Source organism: Macrobrachium rosenbergii, chromosome 30, assembly GCF_040412425.1.
Source record: "Macrobrachium rosenbergii isolate ZJJX-2024 chromosome 30, ASM4041242v1, whole genome shotgun sequence".
In the NCBI taxonomy this organism is placed as follows: domain Eukaryota; kingdom Metazoa; phylum Arthropoda; class Malacostraca; order Decapoda; family Palaemonidae; genus Macrobrachium; species Macrobrachium rosenbergii.
Window position 1 is genome coordinate 5989333 of NC_089770.1, and position 21668 is coordinate 6011000.

General features: G+C 34.9%; 1 protein-coding gene across 2 annotated transcripts in view; it reads left to right on the plus strand.

The window, feature by feature from the left end:
• The window catches only part of LOC136854964 (calcium-activated chloride channel regulator 1-like), a 516859-nt gene that overhangs the window by 487896 nt on the left and 7295 nt on the right, over nucleotides 1-21668 (plus strand). For both annotated transcript variants that reach the window (XM_067131627.1, XM_067131626.1), the window contains exons 3-7: nucleotides 7343-7464; nucleotides 9202-9313; nucleotides 14085-14903; nucleotides 15368-15671; nucleotides 19985-20574. In XM_067131627.1, coding sequence (XP_066987728.1) covers nucleotides 7343-7464; nucleotides 9202-9313; nucleotides 14085-14903; nucleotides 15368-15671; nucleotides 19985-20574 — 1947 coding nt within the window. The remainder of the gene's footprint in view (nucleotides 1-7342; nucleotides 7465-9201; nucleotides 9314-14084; nucleotides 14904-15367; nucleotides 15672-19984; nucleotides 20575-21668) is intronic.

Sequence of the window (21668 nt, forward strand, 5' to 3'; positions counted from 1 at the left end):
GATAATTAACACATAGCAACTCTTCATCACAAAATCTAAATATCTATAATCAGCATTCATAGATTAGTATAGCCATTTGCAATGCTCAAACAACTGTAATTAAAGAACTCTTGCACTCTGTAAAACGATCTATGCATATACACCACCCTCATCATACAATATTCACAAAAGTACTTTACAAGAATCACATGAATATTCTATCCACCAGTCAAAATACACATCTACATCATCATACACACGTATAATAATCACATAACAACGCCCCAAATAAGAGCGCTCAAGCGCACTTTACAAAAATCAACACGCTTGACATCTCATGACAGTCCGTCATAACTACTCAGCGTAATAACTCAAAAAATTAATGACTCATTTGCTTTGCGAAATACATTATCGACGTAATTATCCAGCGTCCATTATGAAAATTAATTTTTTAACGTCCGCATTATCGTGTCTTATGACGGACGTGATAATAGGCTCGCTTCGTGGTGTGTTAGTGCCGTCAGTACACCTCACGTGTTGCACTGTAGGCAATTACTGAAGGGTGGTTGCAGCCTTCCTTCGGGCCCTAAGAGTCGCTCTCTGTTGTCTGTAAATAGACTTGGTATCGACAGGGTCTGTTTACGATTTATTTTCCTCCGCTTCTGCTGCTTGAATTTTTTCTGCTATTCTCCCTTTTTCAGCCTTTTACTTTACCTCCATTTCCGCCTCCTTTCTTCCGTCTTGCTGTCCATCCTCTCTAACTGTTAGTTCTTAGTGTAATTGTTTGGTTTTCTCCCGGTTCCTCCTTTAGAAATGTGTAAGTCATCTCCTTTATTTTCTTGGTCTCTTTGACTTGATTGCCAACCTCTCTAACTCTCCCTTACTAGAGTCTGGAGTGCTTATTATTATTATTATTATTATTATTATTATTATTATTATTATTATTATTATTATTATTCAGAAGATGAAACCTATTCGTATAGAACAAGCCCACCACAGGGGCTATTGACTTGAAATTCAGCTATTATTATTATTATTATTATTATTATTATTATTATTATTATTATTATTATTATTATTCAGAAGATGAAACCTATTCGTATGGAACAAGCCCACCACAGGTGCCATTGACTTGAAATTCGATTGTATTCGATTATTATTATTATTATTATTATTATTATTATTATTATTATTATTATTATTATTATTATTATTATTATTCAGAAGATGAACCCTATTCGCATAGAACAAGCCTACCACAGGGGCCATTGACTTGAAATTCAATTATTATTATTATTATTATTATTATTATTATTATTATTATTATTATTATTATTATTATTATTATTCAGAAGATGAACCCTATTCATATGGAACAAGCCCACCAAAGGGGCCACTGACTTGAAATTCAAGCTTCCAAAGAATATTATGGTGTTCAGTAGGAAGAACTAAGAGGAACTAAAGGGAAATACGGAAAGACGAGATCTTCGGCGCAATCGAGTTTTCTGTACAGCCTCTACAGCTTATAATCAAGGCCACCGAAAATAGCTCCATCTTTCGGTGGTCTCGGTATAATGCTGTATAATAATAATAATAATAATAATAATAATAATAATAATAATAATAATAATAATAATAATAATAATAATAATAATAATAATAATAATGATAATTTCCTTAAATTTATTTTTCATAATATATTCTGTAACTTTACTGTAGTATCGATTACTTTTATAATAATAATAATAATAATAATAATAATAATAATAATAATAATAATAATAATAATTCCTTGAAAGATATTTTTTACCATCTAATCTAAAACTACGACTCCTGTTATAATAATAATAATAATAATTCGTTAAAAGATATTTTACCATCTAATCTAAAACTACTACTCCTGTTATGATAATAATAATAATAATAATAATAATAATAATAATAATAATAATAATAATAATAATAATAATTCCTTGAAAGATATTTTTTACCATCTAATCTAAAACTACGACGACTCCTATAATAATAATAATAATAATAATAATAATAATAATAATAATAATAATAATAATAATAGCAGCAAATAAGCCTATCCCATCCCAAAGTACATCGTTAATACATTTGCTCGCGCGCAATCGCGCCGTGAAATAACACCTCCCCCATTAATTTGAAACTGTCTGCTCGCGCAAATCCTAACGAAGCGTAATGTTATGATACTGTAGTTTCCCAATTGGTATACGATTCAACCCGGTCATTAAGTATGCTAATAATTCTGATTACCTGTAATTATCCTTCGGGATGGATTACATAAAATTTTCATACTAATTAGGGGAATGCGCCCCGCCCCCCCCGGCTCCCACGCGGTGCTGGGAGGTGCAAGATCAGCTTGTTTGCATTTGCAACTTTTTCATTTGCAACTTTTTCATCACCATAAATATGTCGGTAGCTTTGGAGGCGGACGTGGAATGAGAGCGCCGTTGATTGATTGATTGGTTTGTTAATTATGCCCCCTTTTTTCCCTCTTGCTTCTTTCCTTCTTTCTTGTATTTTTCATGTTGATTATGCTCCTTTTTTCCCTTTGATTTCTTCCTTCTTCATTGTATATTTGATTGCAAGGAATGGGAACACCTGTAATTGATTGATTGATTAATCAGTTATGCCTCTTTTCTTCCTTCCTTCCTTCCTTCTTCCTTGTATTTTTGATTGCAAGGAGTAAGAACACCCCTAATTGATTGACTGATTTGGTAATTATGCCCCTTTTTTTATTTTTTCCTTCTTGTTTTTTTATTGCAAGGAATGAGAATATCTTTAGTTGATTGATTGATTTGTTGATTATTCATTTTGCCCTCTTGATTTTTTCGTCCTTTCTTGTATTTTTGATTGCGAGGAATGAGACTGCCGATAACTGATTGATTGAGTTGTTGATTATGCCCCCTTTTCTTTCTCTTGCTTCCTTCCTTCTTCCTTGTATTTTTGATGTTAATTATGTCCCCTTTTTTTCTCTCGTTTCTTTCCTTCTTCCTTGTATATTTGCTTGCGAGGAATGAAAACACCTTTGATTGATTGATTGATTAATCAGTTATGCTTTTTTTTCTTGCTTCTTTCTTTCTTACTTGTATTTTTGATTGCGAAGAATGAGAACACTCCTAATTGATTGATTGATTTGGTAATTATGCCTCTTTTTTGTTTTGATTTTTTCCTTCCTTGTGTATTTGATTGCGAAGAATGAGAACACCCCTAATTGATTGATTGATTTGGTAATTATGCCCCTTTTTTTGTTTTGATTTTTTTTTTCTTCTTCCTTTTATATTTGCTTGCGAAGAATGAGAACACCCCTAATTGATTGATTGATTTGGTAATTATGCCCTTTTTTTGTTTTGATTTTTTCCTTCCTCCTTGTATATTTGATTGCAAGGATTGAGAACGCCATTCACTGACTGAATGTAATTTCATAATTAGTTTACCCAAAAATATTCTAATAGTGTAACAAGAAGAGTAATCTATTCCTGTCCGTATCCTGTACAATACCGTATGGTACAACAATACAAGACGATACAATTCTGTATAAGAATGCTTCATTCCACAAAATAATCGTTTACCAAACAGTCGCTCTCCATAACAATTCCCAGACATACACAGAATCCGCCGCCTACTCCATCATCTCATTCTGGCTTCTTCAGTTTTCCCCTCCATTCAACAAGACTTCCAAATATCCACTTCAGTGACCCGGGGCTACATTCCCTAGGAAGGCATCTCTCCATTTGCATCTTTTCATCTAAATTCCATTTGCTAATTACCCGTCCTCTCTGCACTCGCCCCGAGCCGGTTTCGTCTCTTCTTTGAAGATCCTGCTTACAGCGTCATCCAGTATACTTTCATGGACTTCGTATTCAAGTTTTAATTTTTTGATTCGTTATTCTTCTAGTTTTTCTGTATTTATGTCATTTCTTCATCAGCCCTTTTTTGTGTGGCTTAACGCGTGTGCGTCTAGCAACCTCATCTCTAAGTGCTAGCTGGGAACCGGATGGCTAACAGACTGGAACTAGTATTCTAAAGGAAAGTAGAAACATCTGGTATTGTCTGTGTAATCAAATATGTGGAACTTCATCACCACCTGTGACCATCACAAAGCAGCTACTTAACTGTCAGCCTTTCCTAAATTGACAATATCTGTCATTTCATCTTTTGTAAATAATTTCGTTAGATTCTTAGTACCAAAAAGCAGGTACATAAATATCAGCCTTCCTGTACTGACAGTGGAAACAAAAGCAGAAGCGAGCGTCTGTTCACTGAAGATAAAAACCAAACCCTCAATATCTTTCCTGGAGGCTGACAGACCTCCAAAGCTTGAATGGCGTGACTGTATCTTCTGTGTATCTCTCTCTCTCTCTCTCTCTCTCTCTCTCTCTCTCTCTCTCTCTCTCTCTCTCTCTCCGTCGATGTTCACTTCACATAGAAGTCAGTTTTTGATAGCTCCGTAAATTTTTCTTCCCCTCCTCTTGTCAGTCCTGCCATGCCACTTCCCTCTCTTTCTCTTTCTCTCTATCTGGGACGTCATATTGCGGCTGTATTTCTCTCTCTCTCTCTCTCTCTCTCTCTCTCTCTCTCTCTCTCTCTCTCTCTCTCTACACACACACACAAATAACCATTAACTCCTTATTGGCATTATCCACTAACAAGTTTCCATTTTATTTCTTTCTCGCCTCGCCAGTAAAATTTGCTTCCAGTCTCTCTCTCTCTCTCTCTCTCTCTCTCTCTCTCTCTCTCTCTCTCTCTCTCTCTCTCTCTCTCACACACACACACACACGAATAACTTCTTAATGGTATTCACCAACCAATTTTCATATTATTTCTCTTTCTCGCTAGTAAAGCTCTCTCTCTCTCTCTCTCTCTCTCTCTCTCTCTCTCTCTCTCTCTCTCTCTCTCTCTCTCTCTCTCTCTCTCTCTATGGGCCAACATGAGAAGCGAGAACATGAATTGGCTGCCATAGACAAACGATTGAGAGAGAGAGAGAGAGACCCATAAACCTTTAAGGGTCTTCTTCCATAGAGGTGACTTTTTTTTCCATTATAACCTTATAAAAGACCTCCTGTGTCAACCTAGATGTTTACGGATGCCACATGTCCCAATAAAGAACTACCGAAAACTGACTCCGTTGTCTGCCGTAAAGAAATCATCCGATTTTATTGTGGAAGATTGAGGCTGAAGTCGACTCTGATGCCATAAAAAAAGAAATATCATGACTGGGCTAATAAAAGTGAACACCAAAATTATTTAATGAATAAATAAATTTGCCTCAAATTTCATACGAGGCCGTTGGTTTTATATGAAGAAAATTGTTTGTCAAGGATGCGATTGATGAGAAGACTATACCCAGCAGTGTCCTACTTATATATATTTGTCTAGTGCAGTTTTGTGATATATATATATATATATATATATATATATATATATATATATATATATATATATATATATATATATATATATATATATATATACACACACACACACACACACACACACACACACACACACACACACACACACACAGTCACCACGCACCGTCTCCTCCTCACTATCTAGCGAAGTTAATAGATGTAGCCGCACCTTCCCGCGCGTAAACTTCAAATTTAGTGCGCCCATTGACAATACAAACGCTCCTGCACGTCAGCCCGCGGGTCGAAAAAATCTACGGGACGGCCACATACTATTCCGCGAGAACTCGCGCGGGAGAAAATCTACGGGACGGCCACATACCATTCCGCGAGAACTCGTCCTTACGAGGTTATCAGTCTCGAGCAGACACGGCCCCGAGTTCATTTTATTTCGCTTTATGAGGTCGCCGCTGGAATTTATTTGTTTGCTGTTGTTGTTCTTGTTGCAGCCGTTGTTTCTGCTGTTCTTGCTTCGTGTGGAGCGATGCCGTTGTTAAATTTTTTTGTTCTTGTCATTTCATTTCATTTAAATTTGCTTTATCTTTCGTTCTTTTTTACTACAGTTAAATTTCCTGTTATATATATTTTTATCATAATATATATATATATATACATATATATATATATACACACACATATATATATATATATATATATATATATATATATATATATATATATATATATATATATATATATATATATATTATGTGTATATAATGTATATAAATTATATATTGGTTTTTTTTTCATTTTATTGTTATTACTTATCAGTTTCTCAGGGAGTTGTGTATTAATAGCATTACTTCAGTCCATTTTCTTTGGTAGAATTCATAAATCGTTGTATTTGAGTTATTACCAGATTATTTCCCTTGTTGTTATTTAGTGGTTGTTGTTATTGTGAATTATTATGGGTGCAGATTATTAAACAGTGTTTGTAAACAATCGATTCTTAGTCAGTGTACGAATTATTTTTATTAGATTTGTAGTTATGCTATAAATAAATATTTTTTTGTTTGCGGATGGATAAATTATCGATAAATAAATTATTGTTAGCTTTATATTTTGCTTTTGGGTTATTTTATTATATAATTTTACTTCAAATTCCGTGACATAGATTGGATTTATGACCTTTGTTTGTATCAGTAAACACCTTTAACTAATATCCAGTTCTATGTGTAAATATAACAGATATATTCATTATTATATATTTCAGAGAAAGCAGATTATCTTCTTTATTTTTAATCTGCAATAAAAATTTCTATATATAAATATATCAGATTATTCATCTTTGAATATTTCATGCAAAGCAGATTATCTTCATTTTCAATCTGCAATAAAAATCTCTGTGTATAAATATATCAGATATATTCATCATTATGTACTTCAAGCAAAGCAGATTATCTTCTTTACTTTCAATCTGCAATAGAAATCTCTATATATAAATATATCAATATATTCATCTTTAAATATTTCAAACAAGGCAGATTATCTTCTGTGTTGTTAACCAACAATAGAAATATCACAGTATCTGAATATATAGTGAAATACTCTAATAACCCAAAGAAAAATACAAATACTCTTGCTTCCCATCCATAAATAACAGAAATATTTCAATATCTTTTAATAATATATTTCAAGCAAAGCAAATTATTTTCTTTATTGATAACCAACAATAAAAACACCATAATAAGTATCTGAATTTATATTGAAATACTCAAAAAAAAAAAAAAAAATACTCTTTACTCCTATCCAAAAAAATCAGAAATATTTAAATACCTTTTTAAATAAATATTTAAACACTCAAAAAACGGAATTACCAAACAACAAAAATGGAGTAATTTTACTCATTTTAGCATAATATATTTTAATGGATACTTAATGAGCCAATTAACTCAATTTCCCTTCGTCTCCCCCTCCTCCAGGTAAGGAAGTTCTGTAACGACAAGACCCACAACCGAGTCGCCCCTACGAAGCACAACGCCCTTTGCGGGGGGCGTTCCGTCTGGGAAATCATGCAGCAGACGGAGGACTTTATCGCCGGAAGGTGCGAAGACCCCTTTTTTTAAATTCTATTTTTTCTTTTTTTATTAGCTAAATATAAGCTTCGAAGATAGCCTACTGCCAGAAGTTAGGTTTCTTTTTTTTTCCTATTTTCTTTTTTTTTTTTTTCTTTGTAGCCATATATCTAAGAATAATCGAAGGTAGTTTACTGCCAAAAAAAGTTAGGTTTCTGTTTTATTTTTTCCATTTTTATTTTTTTTTTAGCCAAATATCTAAGAATAGTCGAAGTTAGTTCACTGCCAAGAAAAGTTAGGTTTCTGTTTTCTTTTTTCCTTTTTTATTGTAACCGTAAATATAAGCATAATCCAAGTTAGTTTATTCCACGAAAGTTAGGTTTTTTTCTTATGCCTCTCCTTCCATTTTGTAACCATAAATTTAAACTTGTCAGAAATATTTTATTCCGGACTGTTAGCTATTTTTCCTCTCCCATTTTTTTTCATAGCCATAAATCTCATGATTGAACATGTGACATATTTAAATTACCTTTTTTACAGCCTCAAGTCTAGACAGAATCGAAGATACAGTTCGCATGTATAACTTTTTGATATTCATGAATGTAGGCAATATTGAAGAAATAATTTTCGTTTACGATTTTTTTTTTACATAAGTGAGTCAAGCCATCAAGGAATTATAAGCAATGCACAAATATGACGATTTTTATTTTCGTGTACAACGGTCGAAGATAAATTATGCATCTGTGACATTTACTTTGCATAAATTCAAGAGGTATGTAATGAACAATAACCCTTAGCGTTGTTCAAACTTCATAAAATTCATAATCTTTTATACTGAAGCCCCAACATTCTTTTTGCTTCTAAATATTTGTCACTATCTTTTGTAACAGTATCTACAAACATAATTCTTGTTATACTAATTCAGTGTATCCTTTTATTCCCATAAAGCTGATGTAATCTTTGACAATGTATCTCCGGCAGAATTTTATATCAATATACAGTATGTATGCATAGTCCAAGATATAGTAGTAAAAAAGTATATAGTTTATATATATATATACATACATACATATGTATATATATTTATGTATTATGTATGTGACATTTCATATCCACAAATTTATGCATAACAAAAGGCAAAACCTACTTTATAAGACATTTAAATCTACGAATATTAGAAGGAAATTTAACATACACACGTGGCTTCCAACGCAAGTCTTCGTCTGGAGATAATGTAGGCAAGTTCAAATGATGTAATCTCTGAGCCCAAAAGGGCCAGGTTCAGAGGTCCACACCAGACCACTTATTCACCTCCCTGCATTATCTCTGCTTATTATTATTATTATTATTATTATTATTATTATTATTATTATTATTATTATTATTATTGTTCAGAAGCTGAACCCTATTCATATGGAAAAAGCCCACCAAAGGGACCACTGACTTGAAATTCTAGCTTCCAAAGAATGTTATGGTGTTCATCCGAAAAAGATTATTATTATTATTATTATTATTATTATTATTATTATTATTATTATTATTATTATTATTCTGAAGATGAATCTTATTCATGTGGAACAAGACCACCAAAGGAGCCACTGATTTGAAATTCAAGCTTCCAAAGAATATTATGGTGTTCATTCGAAAGAAGTAAGAGAAGGTGCTGATGAAGGAACAAGATCCCTCGCTGGCATAAGGCCAGAAAATCTTTTATCAACAGCAAAACAACAACAAGCTTACAATAACCCAAATCTTTCTGTCCTCAGGAACCTGGCAGGGAACGGGAGCCGAGGGCTGGATCCTTCCTTCAAGTTCGTCCAGGAGTCGTCTCCGAGATTTGTCTTCGTCATCGAGAACACGGCCACGATGAATCTGCAGGTAAGGACGACTTCCTTCTGGCTCTGAGAATTACCTGTTTGAGATTTAAACTATTCCTGATAGTTTTTCCTTCTTTAGTTTGTTTAGTGACTTTTATAATCATTCTTCCTCAACTCGTTTTGCTTCATTGAATTTTTGTTTTTTTTTTGTTTTGTTTATTCGGGTCTGGGCTGGAAAGGGCATTAGATTGCTTGTTTCCATCTGGCTGTGAATTTGAGAAATATTATATATATATATATATATATATATATATATATATATATATATATATATACACAGTATATATATATATATATATATATATATATATATATATGTATATACACACAGTATATATATATATATATATATATATATATATATATATATATATATATATATATATATATATATATACATATATATATATATATATATATGAATATATAATACTCAGTGATTATAATTTTCCTAACTATATTATCGTCCAGTAGATCAAAACTTCCGCTTTACACTCTCTACTGCAAACAGTATTAAATAGAAACCTCAAATCTCAACAGTATAGATAACACCAAACAAAAGCCCTATTATGCAAACCGTTTCTCACTCCATCCAACTTATACGGATTTTGAATAAGCCTTTTTACTCTCGTCGCCGACATGAAATATGGCGTATTGGTTTTCCCACCTTTTTTATATTTTTATTCAAAAGACCTTTTCTTCGTCTACTTACCTCCAGACATATATAACCCGTGCACTATTTATCGCCTCGGCACAGTATTTGCAGTTATTCACCTTCAAATGATGTATGATTATTTGGGAGACCGTCTGTGGTGCTTTTTTGGGGCATTTCCTCTATCCGTTTCATTGCTATAATATTCCCCACTCTTTTTTTTTTATCGTTTTGTTTACTTTTTAGTTTTTCGTAATTGTAGTGGATATTGTTTGCTTTTAGTTAGTTTTGATACTATCTATCTTTCTGTCTATCCATCTATCTGTCTGTCTTGCTGTCTACCTGTCTGCAGATTAGAATTTGTAATGATGTCGATTTGTCTAATATTTACCTTACTTTCATAGGGTACCAGATCCTACAATATTTTGTTACTTTTTATGTATCCTTTAATATGCCATCAGTAGTTGTTTAATCCTTTGAGACAAGATCTGTCTATCTATCTGCCTGTCAATCTACCTATTTATCTATATAGATAGATAGATAAGTATATAGATTTAGAAAATATTTTAGCGACAGTTCATAACCCTTCTTTCAATATTTTAGTTCCTTCTATTTTAAAGGTTAAAATTTTGTTCATCATAAACTCAGTTAACTATTCGTTTTATACGTTTAACTTATTCAATATTATTGTTACGATTATTTCCTTTTTCTCTCTCTCTCTCTCTCTCTCTCTCTCTCTCTCTCTCTCTCTCTCTCTCTCTCTCTCTCTCTTCCATTTCCTGATTCATTCAACCTCCCCTTTGGACCACTAGAGGCGGTTTTATTATCACTTAAAGTGGAAAGTCTATTAACACGTTTTTCTTGACCCATAGTATTGTATTATTATGTGTGTATTATTATTATTATTATTATTATTATTATTATTATTATTATTATTCAGAAGATGAACCCTATTCATATGGAACAGCCCACCAAAGGGGCCAGTGACTTGAAATTCACCTTTCCAAAGAATTGAAATTCACCTTTCCAAAGAATATTATGGTGTTCATTAGACAGAGGTAACAGAAGGTAATGGGAAATACAGAAAGACCAGATCTCACTTATTAAAAAAAAAAATAATAAATAAATTATCAAACCAATAAATCGATAAAATATAAGTAAATTGTACGACGTCCTCAGGGAGATTGTAAAATAATAATAGAATAAAGGAAATAATAAATAGATATATAAATGAATAATGAAATAAGAAAAATAATGGTGACCTTATTCCGACATCCGAAGTTCTTGTAAAATAAGAATGAAATAACGAAAAGTCTTTAAATAAATGAATAACGAAATAAAGAAAATTATGGTGACCTTATTTCCAACACCCGAAGTGCTTGTTAAACAAGAACAAAATAAAGAATATTCTTAAATAAATAGATAAATAGATAATGAAATAATTAAATAAATAATGAAATAAATAAATAATGAAATAAAAATAATGACATTATTTCAGCACCCGAAAATTCTTAAATAAATAGATAGATAATGAAATAAAAAATAATGGTGACCTTTTTTCCAACACCCGAAGTGCTTGCAAAATAAGAACAAAATAAAGAAAAATCTTACGTAATTAAATAATGAAATAAAAAAATAATGGTACTATTTGACGAAAATTCTTAAATAAATAAATAACGAAATAAAAATAATGGTGACCTTATTTCCAACACCCGAAGTGCTTGTAAAATAAGAAAAAAAATTAAGAAAATTCATAAATAAATAATTAAAAAAACAACGAAATAAAAAAATAATGGTGACCTTATTTCCAACACCCAAAGCTCTAGGTTAATGACTTGAGTAAATCGTTACTCATTGTCATTGTAGAGTAAGTTACTCGGGTAATTGACAAAGTTTACCTTTCTCTCGTTCTCTCCTTTTTTTTCTTATTCCTCTCTTTCTCTTCTCCTGAGACCTTCGTTTATATTCGTGCTCGATAATTGTCACGCTTGTAATTAATCTTCGATTATTCATCGCGCGAGAGGGGAACGAGATAACTACTCTGTTTAGAAATAGCGTTATTGATAATGCTTTGGAAGATTTCTGATATTATTATTATTATTATTATTATTATTATTATTATTATTATTATTATTATTATCATATATCTTCGATAGCTTTAATTTTCTTTTATATTTGTAGCTCTTCTCTCATATCCTCGTTAAATCCATTGATTTTCGAACGCCACCCTCCTCCTCCTCCTCCTCCTCCTCCTCCCTCCTCCTCCTCCTCCTCCTCCCGATACTCCCCCTTCTCTCTCATACACTTTCCTCGACGCCTTTTCCTGAAATGGGTCACGCCTCTTGGGAGTGTTTTTTTTTTTTTCGGGTGGCCCAACCACCAAATTTTCTTCCCGGTGCTTTTTTTTTTCTTTTTTTTTTTTTACTTACTGGCCGGAGATGGAGCCAGGTATTTGAGGACGAGTGTCTGGAAGACTCATGCTTGACGTTTTTCCTGTATTTTGTGTTATTAAAGAAAGATCTCTCTCTCTCTCTCTCTCTCTCTCTCTCTCTCTCTCTCTCTCTCTCTCTCTCTCTATATATATATATATATATATATATATATATATATATATATATATATATATATATATATATATATATATATATATATATATATATATGTATGGTTATATATGTACACATGATTATATATATACACATACTTGGATGTATGTATGTATAGCCTATATATTGGAGCCAAATTCTCTCTCTCTCTCTCTCTCTCTCTCTCTCTCTCTCTCTCTCTCTCTCTCTCTCTCTCTCATAATATAAAAAAACCAAGCCACCATATATGTTTTTTATGACGTCCAAGACATAAAGCTCCTTCCCCGAACGTCTCTTAGAATTTGACAACCTTATAAATTCCGGTAGGTCTTCAAAGACCCAGTACCTTTGCTCCATAGATCCGGAATTAAATTCTGGTATTTTTTTAAAGCTCAAGATACCATTCGTCTCCTATTTATTTATCTGTTTATTAATTTATTAGTTTGTTTTTTTTTTTTTTAATAAGTGGGACCTCTTCTTTCTGTATTTCCCTTTACCTACTCTTACTTCTTCCTAATGGAAACCATAATATTCTTTGGAAGCTTGAATTTCAATGTAATGGCCCCTTTGGTGGGCTTGTTCCATATTAATAGGGTTCATCTTCTGAATAATAGTAATAATAGTAATAATAATAATAATAATAATAATAATAATAATAATAATAATAATAATAATAATAATAATAATAGTAAGATACATATAAAACTTGATATTTATTTTGGACTTCAAGGGTCCTGTGCATAGATTATAATAATAATAATAATAATAATAATAATAATAATAATAATAATAATAATAATAATAATAATAATAATAATAATAATAATAGTAAGATATCTATAAAACTCGATATTTATTTTGGACGCCAAGGGCCCAGTGCATAAATAATAATAATAATAATAATAGTAGTAGTAGTATAAGTAGTAGTAGTAGTAGTAGTAGTAGTAGTAGTAGTAGTAGCAGGAGTAAGTTATCTACAAAACTTGATATTTATTTTGGACGTCAAAGGTCCTATGCATAAATATCCTTAGTAGGCCTAAATCATATCCTTATATATGATAATATTCTTTTGTTTTTATGACTCAAACAGTTCCTGATAAAAAGTACTTGTTTTCTTAGAAGTGTTTTCATGTCTTTTAGTTACTTATGATAGCCGTCAATTTCTAATGTTCTGTTTCTGTGTCATAATTATTAGAAATTATTTTTGAGTTTCTGGTGTTGATACCAAGTTTTATTTTAAGAGTATTACAAGTTTTTTTAATGTTGCAATTGAGTGCCTAAGTTCTAAATAGCCTAGGCATTTCAAGAAAACATTTTTTTTATTCTCCATTTAAATATTTCATCATTCCTTCAAAATTATATATATTTATATATATATATATATATATATATATTAATGTTTTGTCTTCCACTCATTCCACCGCTTCCTCTTCTCATTTCTATATTATTTTATCTTTTTTTTTTTATAATTACCAGCTCTCCCTATTACGTTTACTTTACCACCATTAACTTTTTCTTTCTTTTTTTCCTTTCAGCGCCGTTGGGAATTCCTGCGGAAGGCGATGCGCCGCGTCGTGGTCTACGACGTCCCGAGCGGCTCCCGCGTGGGCGTGGTCACCTTCCACTCGACCTCCGAGACCCAGGCGTCCATGACCTACATCGAGGGCGAGGACTACGAACTCAGGCAGCGCGTCGGGTCAGCCCTCCCGAGGAACCCGTCCCTGGTGCCCGAGAGCCAGAAGTGCATCCTCTGCGGCCTCCAGGAGGCCATCAGGGTCATCGGCGAGAACGACCAGTCTTCGGCAGGAGCCACCGTCGTCCTCATCACCACAGGATCCGGGCCGACTCCCGTGCAGGAGGTGAGCGAGATGATGCGCCTGGCCAAGTCGCACCAGGTGAAGATCGAGGTCGTGCTGTACCCTCTGAGCGAGCGCCGCGGGGCGCCCGCCGTGTCCCACGGGCTCGAGGAGCTGGTCGAGGCCACGAAGGGCTCCATCTTCACCGTGATGGACGAAGGGGTCGGCAACGATTCCAAAGTCAAGATGATGGTGGCTCTGATGGACGCCATGTTGGCCACCATCACCAAGAGCGCCCCGCCCAACGCGGCCGGGACTTCGGTCCTGGTGCACAGTGACGCCTTCCCCGGGGGTATATCCTCCACTTCGAGGGGGACCTTCGCCCTGGACGATTCCCTGGGCCCGAATGCCAGGTTCTCCGTGTATTACTACGACTTGAATCACGTGGGCAACACCATCCAGCTGACCTCACCTTCCGGTGAGGTTATCGCTTCTGGAAACGTCCAGGAAGAGGACTTGAACGTCAATATGATCTTCGTGAACCTGGAAAAGGCTGAGGTAAATTTCTTGTGTATACAGTAACACTGGATAATAATTATAATAATTATTATTGCCTTGCGATACCTTAAAAAATAAAATCTACTTCATAATCACGTTAGGATCATCACTCCCATAGAGAGTTAGTGACGTCAGTGCACCTCATTCGGTGAACTGTAGGCATTTACTTGAGGTTCTTTGCAGCGTCCTTTCGGCCTCTAGCTGCAACCTCATTCATTCATTTTACTGTACCTCCGTTCATATTCTCTTTCTTCCATCTGACTTTCCAAGCCTCTCTGATAATTGTTTGAAAGTGCAACTGCTAAGTTTTCCTCCTGTAACACCTTTCAAACCTTCTTACTGTTAGTTCCCTTTCAGCGCTGAATGACCTCATAGGTCCCAGCGCTTGACCCTTAGCCTAGATTCTACATTTCAATTCCAGCCCAATTAGGGTCATCAAATACATTAAATTCCCGACATTCCAGAGGGGCTTATGGACCTACAGCGTCGAGAACCGAGCCGATTCCCACCAAGGGCTTTACGTACAGGTGACCGCCAAGAGGAACTCCTCCACAGGGTTGCAAGTAAGGCTCTGGACCAGCACAGGGTCGAGGCCAGTGAATACGTCTGACCCGTCGACGCCCGTGATCATCTACGCCGAGGTCAAGGAAGGCAACGCCCCCATCCTGGATGCCAGGGTCGTGGCCAGAATCCAACGCCTAGGAAGCAACGCCACGGGCAGCAACTACAATCCTATCTTCTTGGATCTGTGGGATAATGGGATCGGAGGTAAGATGATGACTCTTATGGCTTTGTTCGCCATGGGAAAATGGCAGACTATAGTTATCACAGGCAGTTATAAGTGATTATAACTTACTTTTCATAAGTAGTTTTGTCTTAGGAATCAATTGAATTTCTATGACTGCCTTATGACCTTTTTTAACAATGGAGAAATGAAAGACTATATTTGTCACAGCAGCTTCTAAGTGATGATAATAATATACTTTTCATAAGCATCAGTACCTAAGGAATCAATTGACTTTGTATGAGATGTTTTGCCGTCACCTAATACATTGGAGAAATGAAAGACTTAAATTTGTTATGTGAGCTTGTAAGTAATAATAACATACTTTTCTGAAGCATCTGTGATGTCGGAATCAGTTGAATTTATATGAAATGTTTTGCCATCACGTAAGGAAAAGGTACATTGCTTTTACCTTTTTTGTGTGTGTTATGCGTTTCGTGTTTATCTGTCTAAGCCTTTCTGTTAAATAGAAACAAAGATATACTACGAAATCACCATTCATTAACTGTAGAAAACACTGACACAGTAAATAAATAACTATGGTCCAGTAAATCTTTTTTTGGTTTGGAGAAAAACAACAGAATAATTATTTTCTTCTATGCCTCCCATTTCTGATATCAGACAGAGTAAGGATAACCCCATATTCCATAGCTGAATCATTAGTTTCCATTGTTGTCAAACTAGCCTTTTTAAAATGTATAAAGTATCACGTACATAAATACCGACAATTAATTCTTCAGAGTGAATTTGTAAAGTTTTGGAAGTGTGATATCTCATTGAAAGCTTATCCTCTGGACCACATTATAACGCATTAGCTATACTGAAAATGTATAAAATATTATATCTCTTGACAACTTTTTGCAAAGAGAAAATAGATTGCTCAAGAAAGCCAAAATAAATGGGGAGGTTTTAGTCCAAATTTAATTTACAAGATAAAGCAATCCCATTTACCTTTCTCTTTATTCTGTATGTATGTTTATATATATATTATATATATGTATATATATATACATATATATGTGCATATGTGTGTACATATATGTGCGCGTGTATATGTGTGGCGCGCCCGCGCGCGAAATCCTCAGATATTCATAGGCCGCATTTGCTTTAGCGCGTCGCGCCCTCTATTCGCTCGACGCTGGCAGATTCAGCGCCCGTCCTCTACAGAGTGAAATGTGGCGAGGAATTATTCATGAATTTGGAGAGCACCCAAAGAGAGATTAAACATAATGCACCGTTATTTTAACTTGCCGTGCCGGGCCACATTTTCGATGCGGTTCTCATGTGTGTGTGCTCTGCCCATCCTCCCCCCCTTGCTGCAAGTGCTGGTATTTTTTAGGTCATTTATGTGTGGGAACGTGTGTGCTTATTACACACACATGTATGTATGTGTGTATGTTTTATATATATATATATTATATATATATATATATATATATATATGCATATATATATTATATACCTATGTATGTGTGTATACATATGTATGTATGCATATGTATGAGAGAGAGAGAGCAGAGAGAGAGAGAGAGAGAGAGAGAGAGAGAGAGAGAGAGAGAGGTCTATTCCTCATTCACAAAGGGGAAGTAAAGCCTCTTACAGAGCGTGGAAATATGAACCATAATATGCACACGATTTAAACAATTAAAAATATTACGAGAGAAGAGACAAAAAAAGTATAAAAAACTGAACGGAGGATCAATTCAGAGAAACTCCTCCGGAGACGTTAAAGAGAGAAAAAAAAGAGAAAGAGAGAAAGAAATAGAAGAACAAAGTAAAGAAAGGAAATAAAGTTCAGTGTCAAAAGCCGAAATTTTCTCTCCCGGAAACCCCAAATACTCTGCGGGTCAAATAGCAAAGGACCTTTGAAGTATCGAAAAGAATGGGAGAGGTAGATATTCGCCGAGAGAGAGAGAGAGAGAGAGAGAGAGAGAGAGAGAGAGAGAGAGAGGGCAAGATCGCAAAGGAGTCTTTGAAGAGGGAGAGCTGTCCAAATACTGGAACCACATTTCAAGGGTCTTCAGATGTACTGAAGGAATTTGTACCTTGCTCAGATAGTATATATAAGCTCTTTACGTGGGTTTTTTTCGTGCGGCCATGTTTCCTCATTCAGCAGAAGTCCGCATGTCTTTGAAGTGATGAGAGCTGCAAGGGAGAGAGACGATGCATACATAAATATATATTTATGTATATGTATATATGTATATATATATATATATATATATATATATATATATATATATATATATATATATATATATATATAATATCTTATCTTTTATCCGAAGACAGGTATCCCCAAGGTCTCTCTCTCTCTCTCTCTCTCTCTCTCTCTCTCTCTCTCTCTCTCTCTCTCTCTCTCTCTCTCTCTTTTATATTTATGAGCCCCGCACATCAGACGTATCTTCTAAGCTCAGCAGATAATTGATTTGCAGTTATTTCTGTCATTTCTTAACAACTCTTTTATAATTCACTGGCTAAGTTTTTTTTTTTCTAACTCGATTAATTCCTCACGAAACTGTTCATTTATCCCATTTATTTACTGTCATCGTTTCCTCTTGTGTCTATTCGCTCAGCTCATTTATTTCGATTTTTTTTTTATTAAAATGAAAATTACTCATTTTTCGTTCAACTCAATTCCTCATTCACCTGTTCTCTTATCTCACTCATTTACAGTTCCTTTGGTTTGCTAATTATTTCCTTGTGTGTATCTCTGCGCTTAACTCATTTATTTACTCGCATATTCCTTCCATTAAATGCGTTTTCCAGTGAGGTGTATGTGTTCTCTTAACTCATTTATTTACTAACTTATTTACTTGTATTTTCCTTACATAAATGTGTTCTAGTTAGGTATATCTGTTCGCTTAACTCATTGATTTACTCTTAACTCATTTTTTACTCGTATATTCCGTACATTAAATGTGCTGTAGTGAGGTGCATCTGTTAACTTAACTCATTTATTTACGCTTACCCGATTTATTTACTCGTATATTCCTTACATTAAATGTGTCCTAGTGAGGTATATATGTGCGCGCTTAACTCATTTATTTACTCGAATATTCCTCACATTAAATCTGTTCTCATTTATTTACTCGTATATTCCTCCCATTAAATGTGTTCTCATTTATTTACTCGTATATTCCTCAGATTAAATGTGCTCTCATTTATTTATTTACTCATTAAATTCCTCACATTAAATCACATTAAATGTGCCTCATTTATTTACTCGTATATTCCTCACATTAAATGTGCTCTCATTTATTTACTCGTATATTCCTCACATTAAATATGCTCTCATTTATTTACTCGTATATTCCTCACATTAAATGTGTTCTCATTTATTTACTCGTATATTCCTCCCATCAAATGTATTCCAGTGAGGTGTATCTGTGCGCTGAACTCATTTATTATTTACTCGTACATCCCTTCCATTAAATGTGTTCCAGTAAAGGGGGGTGAAAATAGCAGAAGGCCTCAGAGAAATTACACCTGAGCGTCATGGAATTCTGGAGTCTGGAACAGCCAGAGGTCACGGGCGTAAAGGCCGAGCCACTCTCTGTGGAAGGAAAGGAAGTTGAGTTGAAAAAAAGAATGACGAAGTGGAAGTGAAAGGCCCGATATAAAAGGGAAAGGGGTAGAGCAACTGGAGAGAGAGAGAGAGAGAGAGAGAGAGAGAGAGAGAGAGAGAGAGAGAACGGACGGAGCGGAAGGGGAAGTAAAAATGGGCTTGTGTGCGTGTGCTGGGGGGGAAAGAGAGAGAGAGAGTAGATAAAGCTATGAAAGATAGGACTGGAAGATGATGCAGGAAAATATGAATTTATTATATATATATATATATATATATATATATATATATATATATATATATATATATATATATATATATATATATATATATATATATATATATATATATATATATATATATATATATATATATATAAAATGGTGTTTGTGTGTGTGTATATTGAGAGAGAAAACAAAGCAATAAAGATAGGATTGAAAGATAATGAATTAGTAAGTAACTGGATATATTTACTGTACATATATTGTTTTTTTTCTTTATGATAGTGTATGTGTGTGTGTGTGTGTGTCTGTGTGTATTGAGAGAGAGAGAGAGAGAGAGAAGCAAAGCAATGAAAGATAGAATTGAATTGAAAGATAATGAATTGATAAATAACTAGATAATATATATTGTTTTTTCAATAGTAATTTAATTACTTTATGATCAGCTGATCAGCCATTTTATGTCATTTCATTCCTCGAGATTAAAAAGGACAATTTCCTCTTTCCCCAGATCCGGACATCACGAAGGGCGACGGCGTCTACTCGCGCTACCTCGTCAGCCTCCACGGCTACCCGGGGCGCTACCTGCTCAGCGCGGACGTCGACTACAACACCGGCCTCGCCGTCGTGGCCAAAGGACCTCCCACCAGGCACCACAAAGTCCCCTCGTCCCATTTACCTCACTACTACCAACACGGCAGCTACGAGTCGTCTTCTTGGGGCGCGGGCGCCGCCGACCAGTCCTGCTGCGGGTCGCGCGTGCCCCACGCCCACACGCGGCGCGTCGCGCCCTTCCACCGCCACGTGACCTGGGGCGTGTTGGAGGTCAATTCGCCCATCACCCGCCACGACAACGTCCCCCCGGCGAGGATACTCGACCTCCGGGTGGAGGTCAACGACACCATTCACGAGATCACGCTCCGGTGGACCGCCCCAGGGGACGACTGGGACTTCGGGAGGGCCCACAGTTACGAGGCCGTTGTGGCGCCTTACTGGAGGGAGGCCAGGTCCTTCCAGGGGGATCGGCTCACGGGGCTTCCCCAGCCGCTTCCGGCGGGCACCCTCCACACGACGAATTTGTATTTCACAAGATACGAAGAGGTAAGTTTTTTTTTTTTTTTTTTTGTAGATTTATAAACATATTTGCATACGTATAAGCAAGTAGAGAGTGCGTCCCTTCTTCCACACACACACACACACACACACATATATATATATATATATATATATATATATATATATATATATATATATATATATATATATATATATATTACTGTTATTAACCTTCCTGTTTAAAGCAATTCTTGAAGAATGATGTTGAAAGCCCCATGATGGCTTTCAAAATGGCTTCGACTCACCACAGTTGACCAGCCATCAGATACATGATTCGCACTCCACGTCAATAACAGTACAGTAGATTTTACAATATATATATATAAATACTCGTATATATATATACTGTATATGTATATATATATATATATAATATATATAGATAGATAGATAGAAAGACCAACCTAAATCGATACTACTAAGGGCATATAATGCACTAATGAACCTACTCTGTCTATCGACCTCTCTGCCTATCTCTTGAAGTGTTATTACTTCAGGTAAGCAAATGTTTTCCTCTAAAGGTAAAAGCTGACACAAAGATGGGCATACAAGCGACGTGCCCCCTCCACCCTCTCTCTCTCTCTCTCTCTCTCTCTCTCTCTCTCTCTCTCTCTCTCTCTCTCTCTCTCTCTGTATTTTTGACTTAGTTCATCTCTTATTCAGCAACATGACGACACACACATACACATACACATACACAAACATACGACGAGAGGATTAAGAAATAGGCAGGAAAACTAGCGCACAAACACATGCACAAACAACGATAGGATGGAGGAACAGGCAAGAAAACAAACACACACACATACACAAACATACGACGACAGGATTAAGAAACGGGAGAGAAACACACACACATACAGTTGCACAAACTACGACAGTGTGAAGAAACAGGCAAGAAAACAAACACACACAAACTACGACAGGATGAAGAAACACACAAACAAACATACAATTACACAAACTACGACAGGATTAAGAAACAGTCAAGTAAAACAAACACAAAACGACAGGATGAAAAACACATACACACACACACAAACTAAGACAGTATGAAGAAAAAAGCAAGAACACAAACA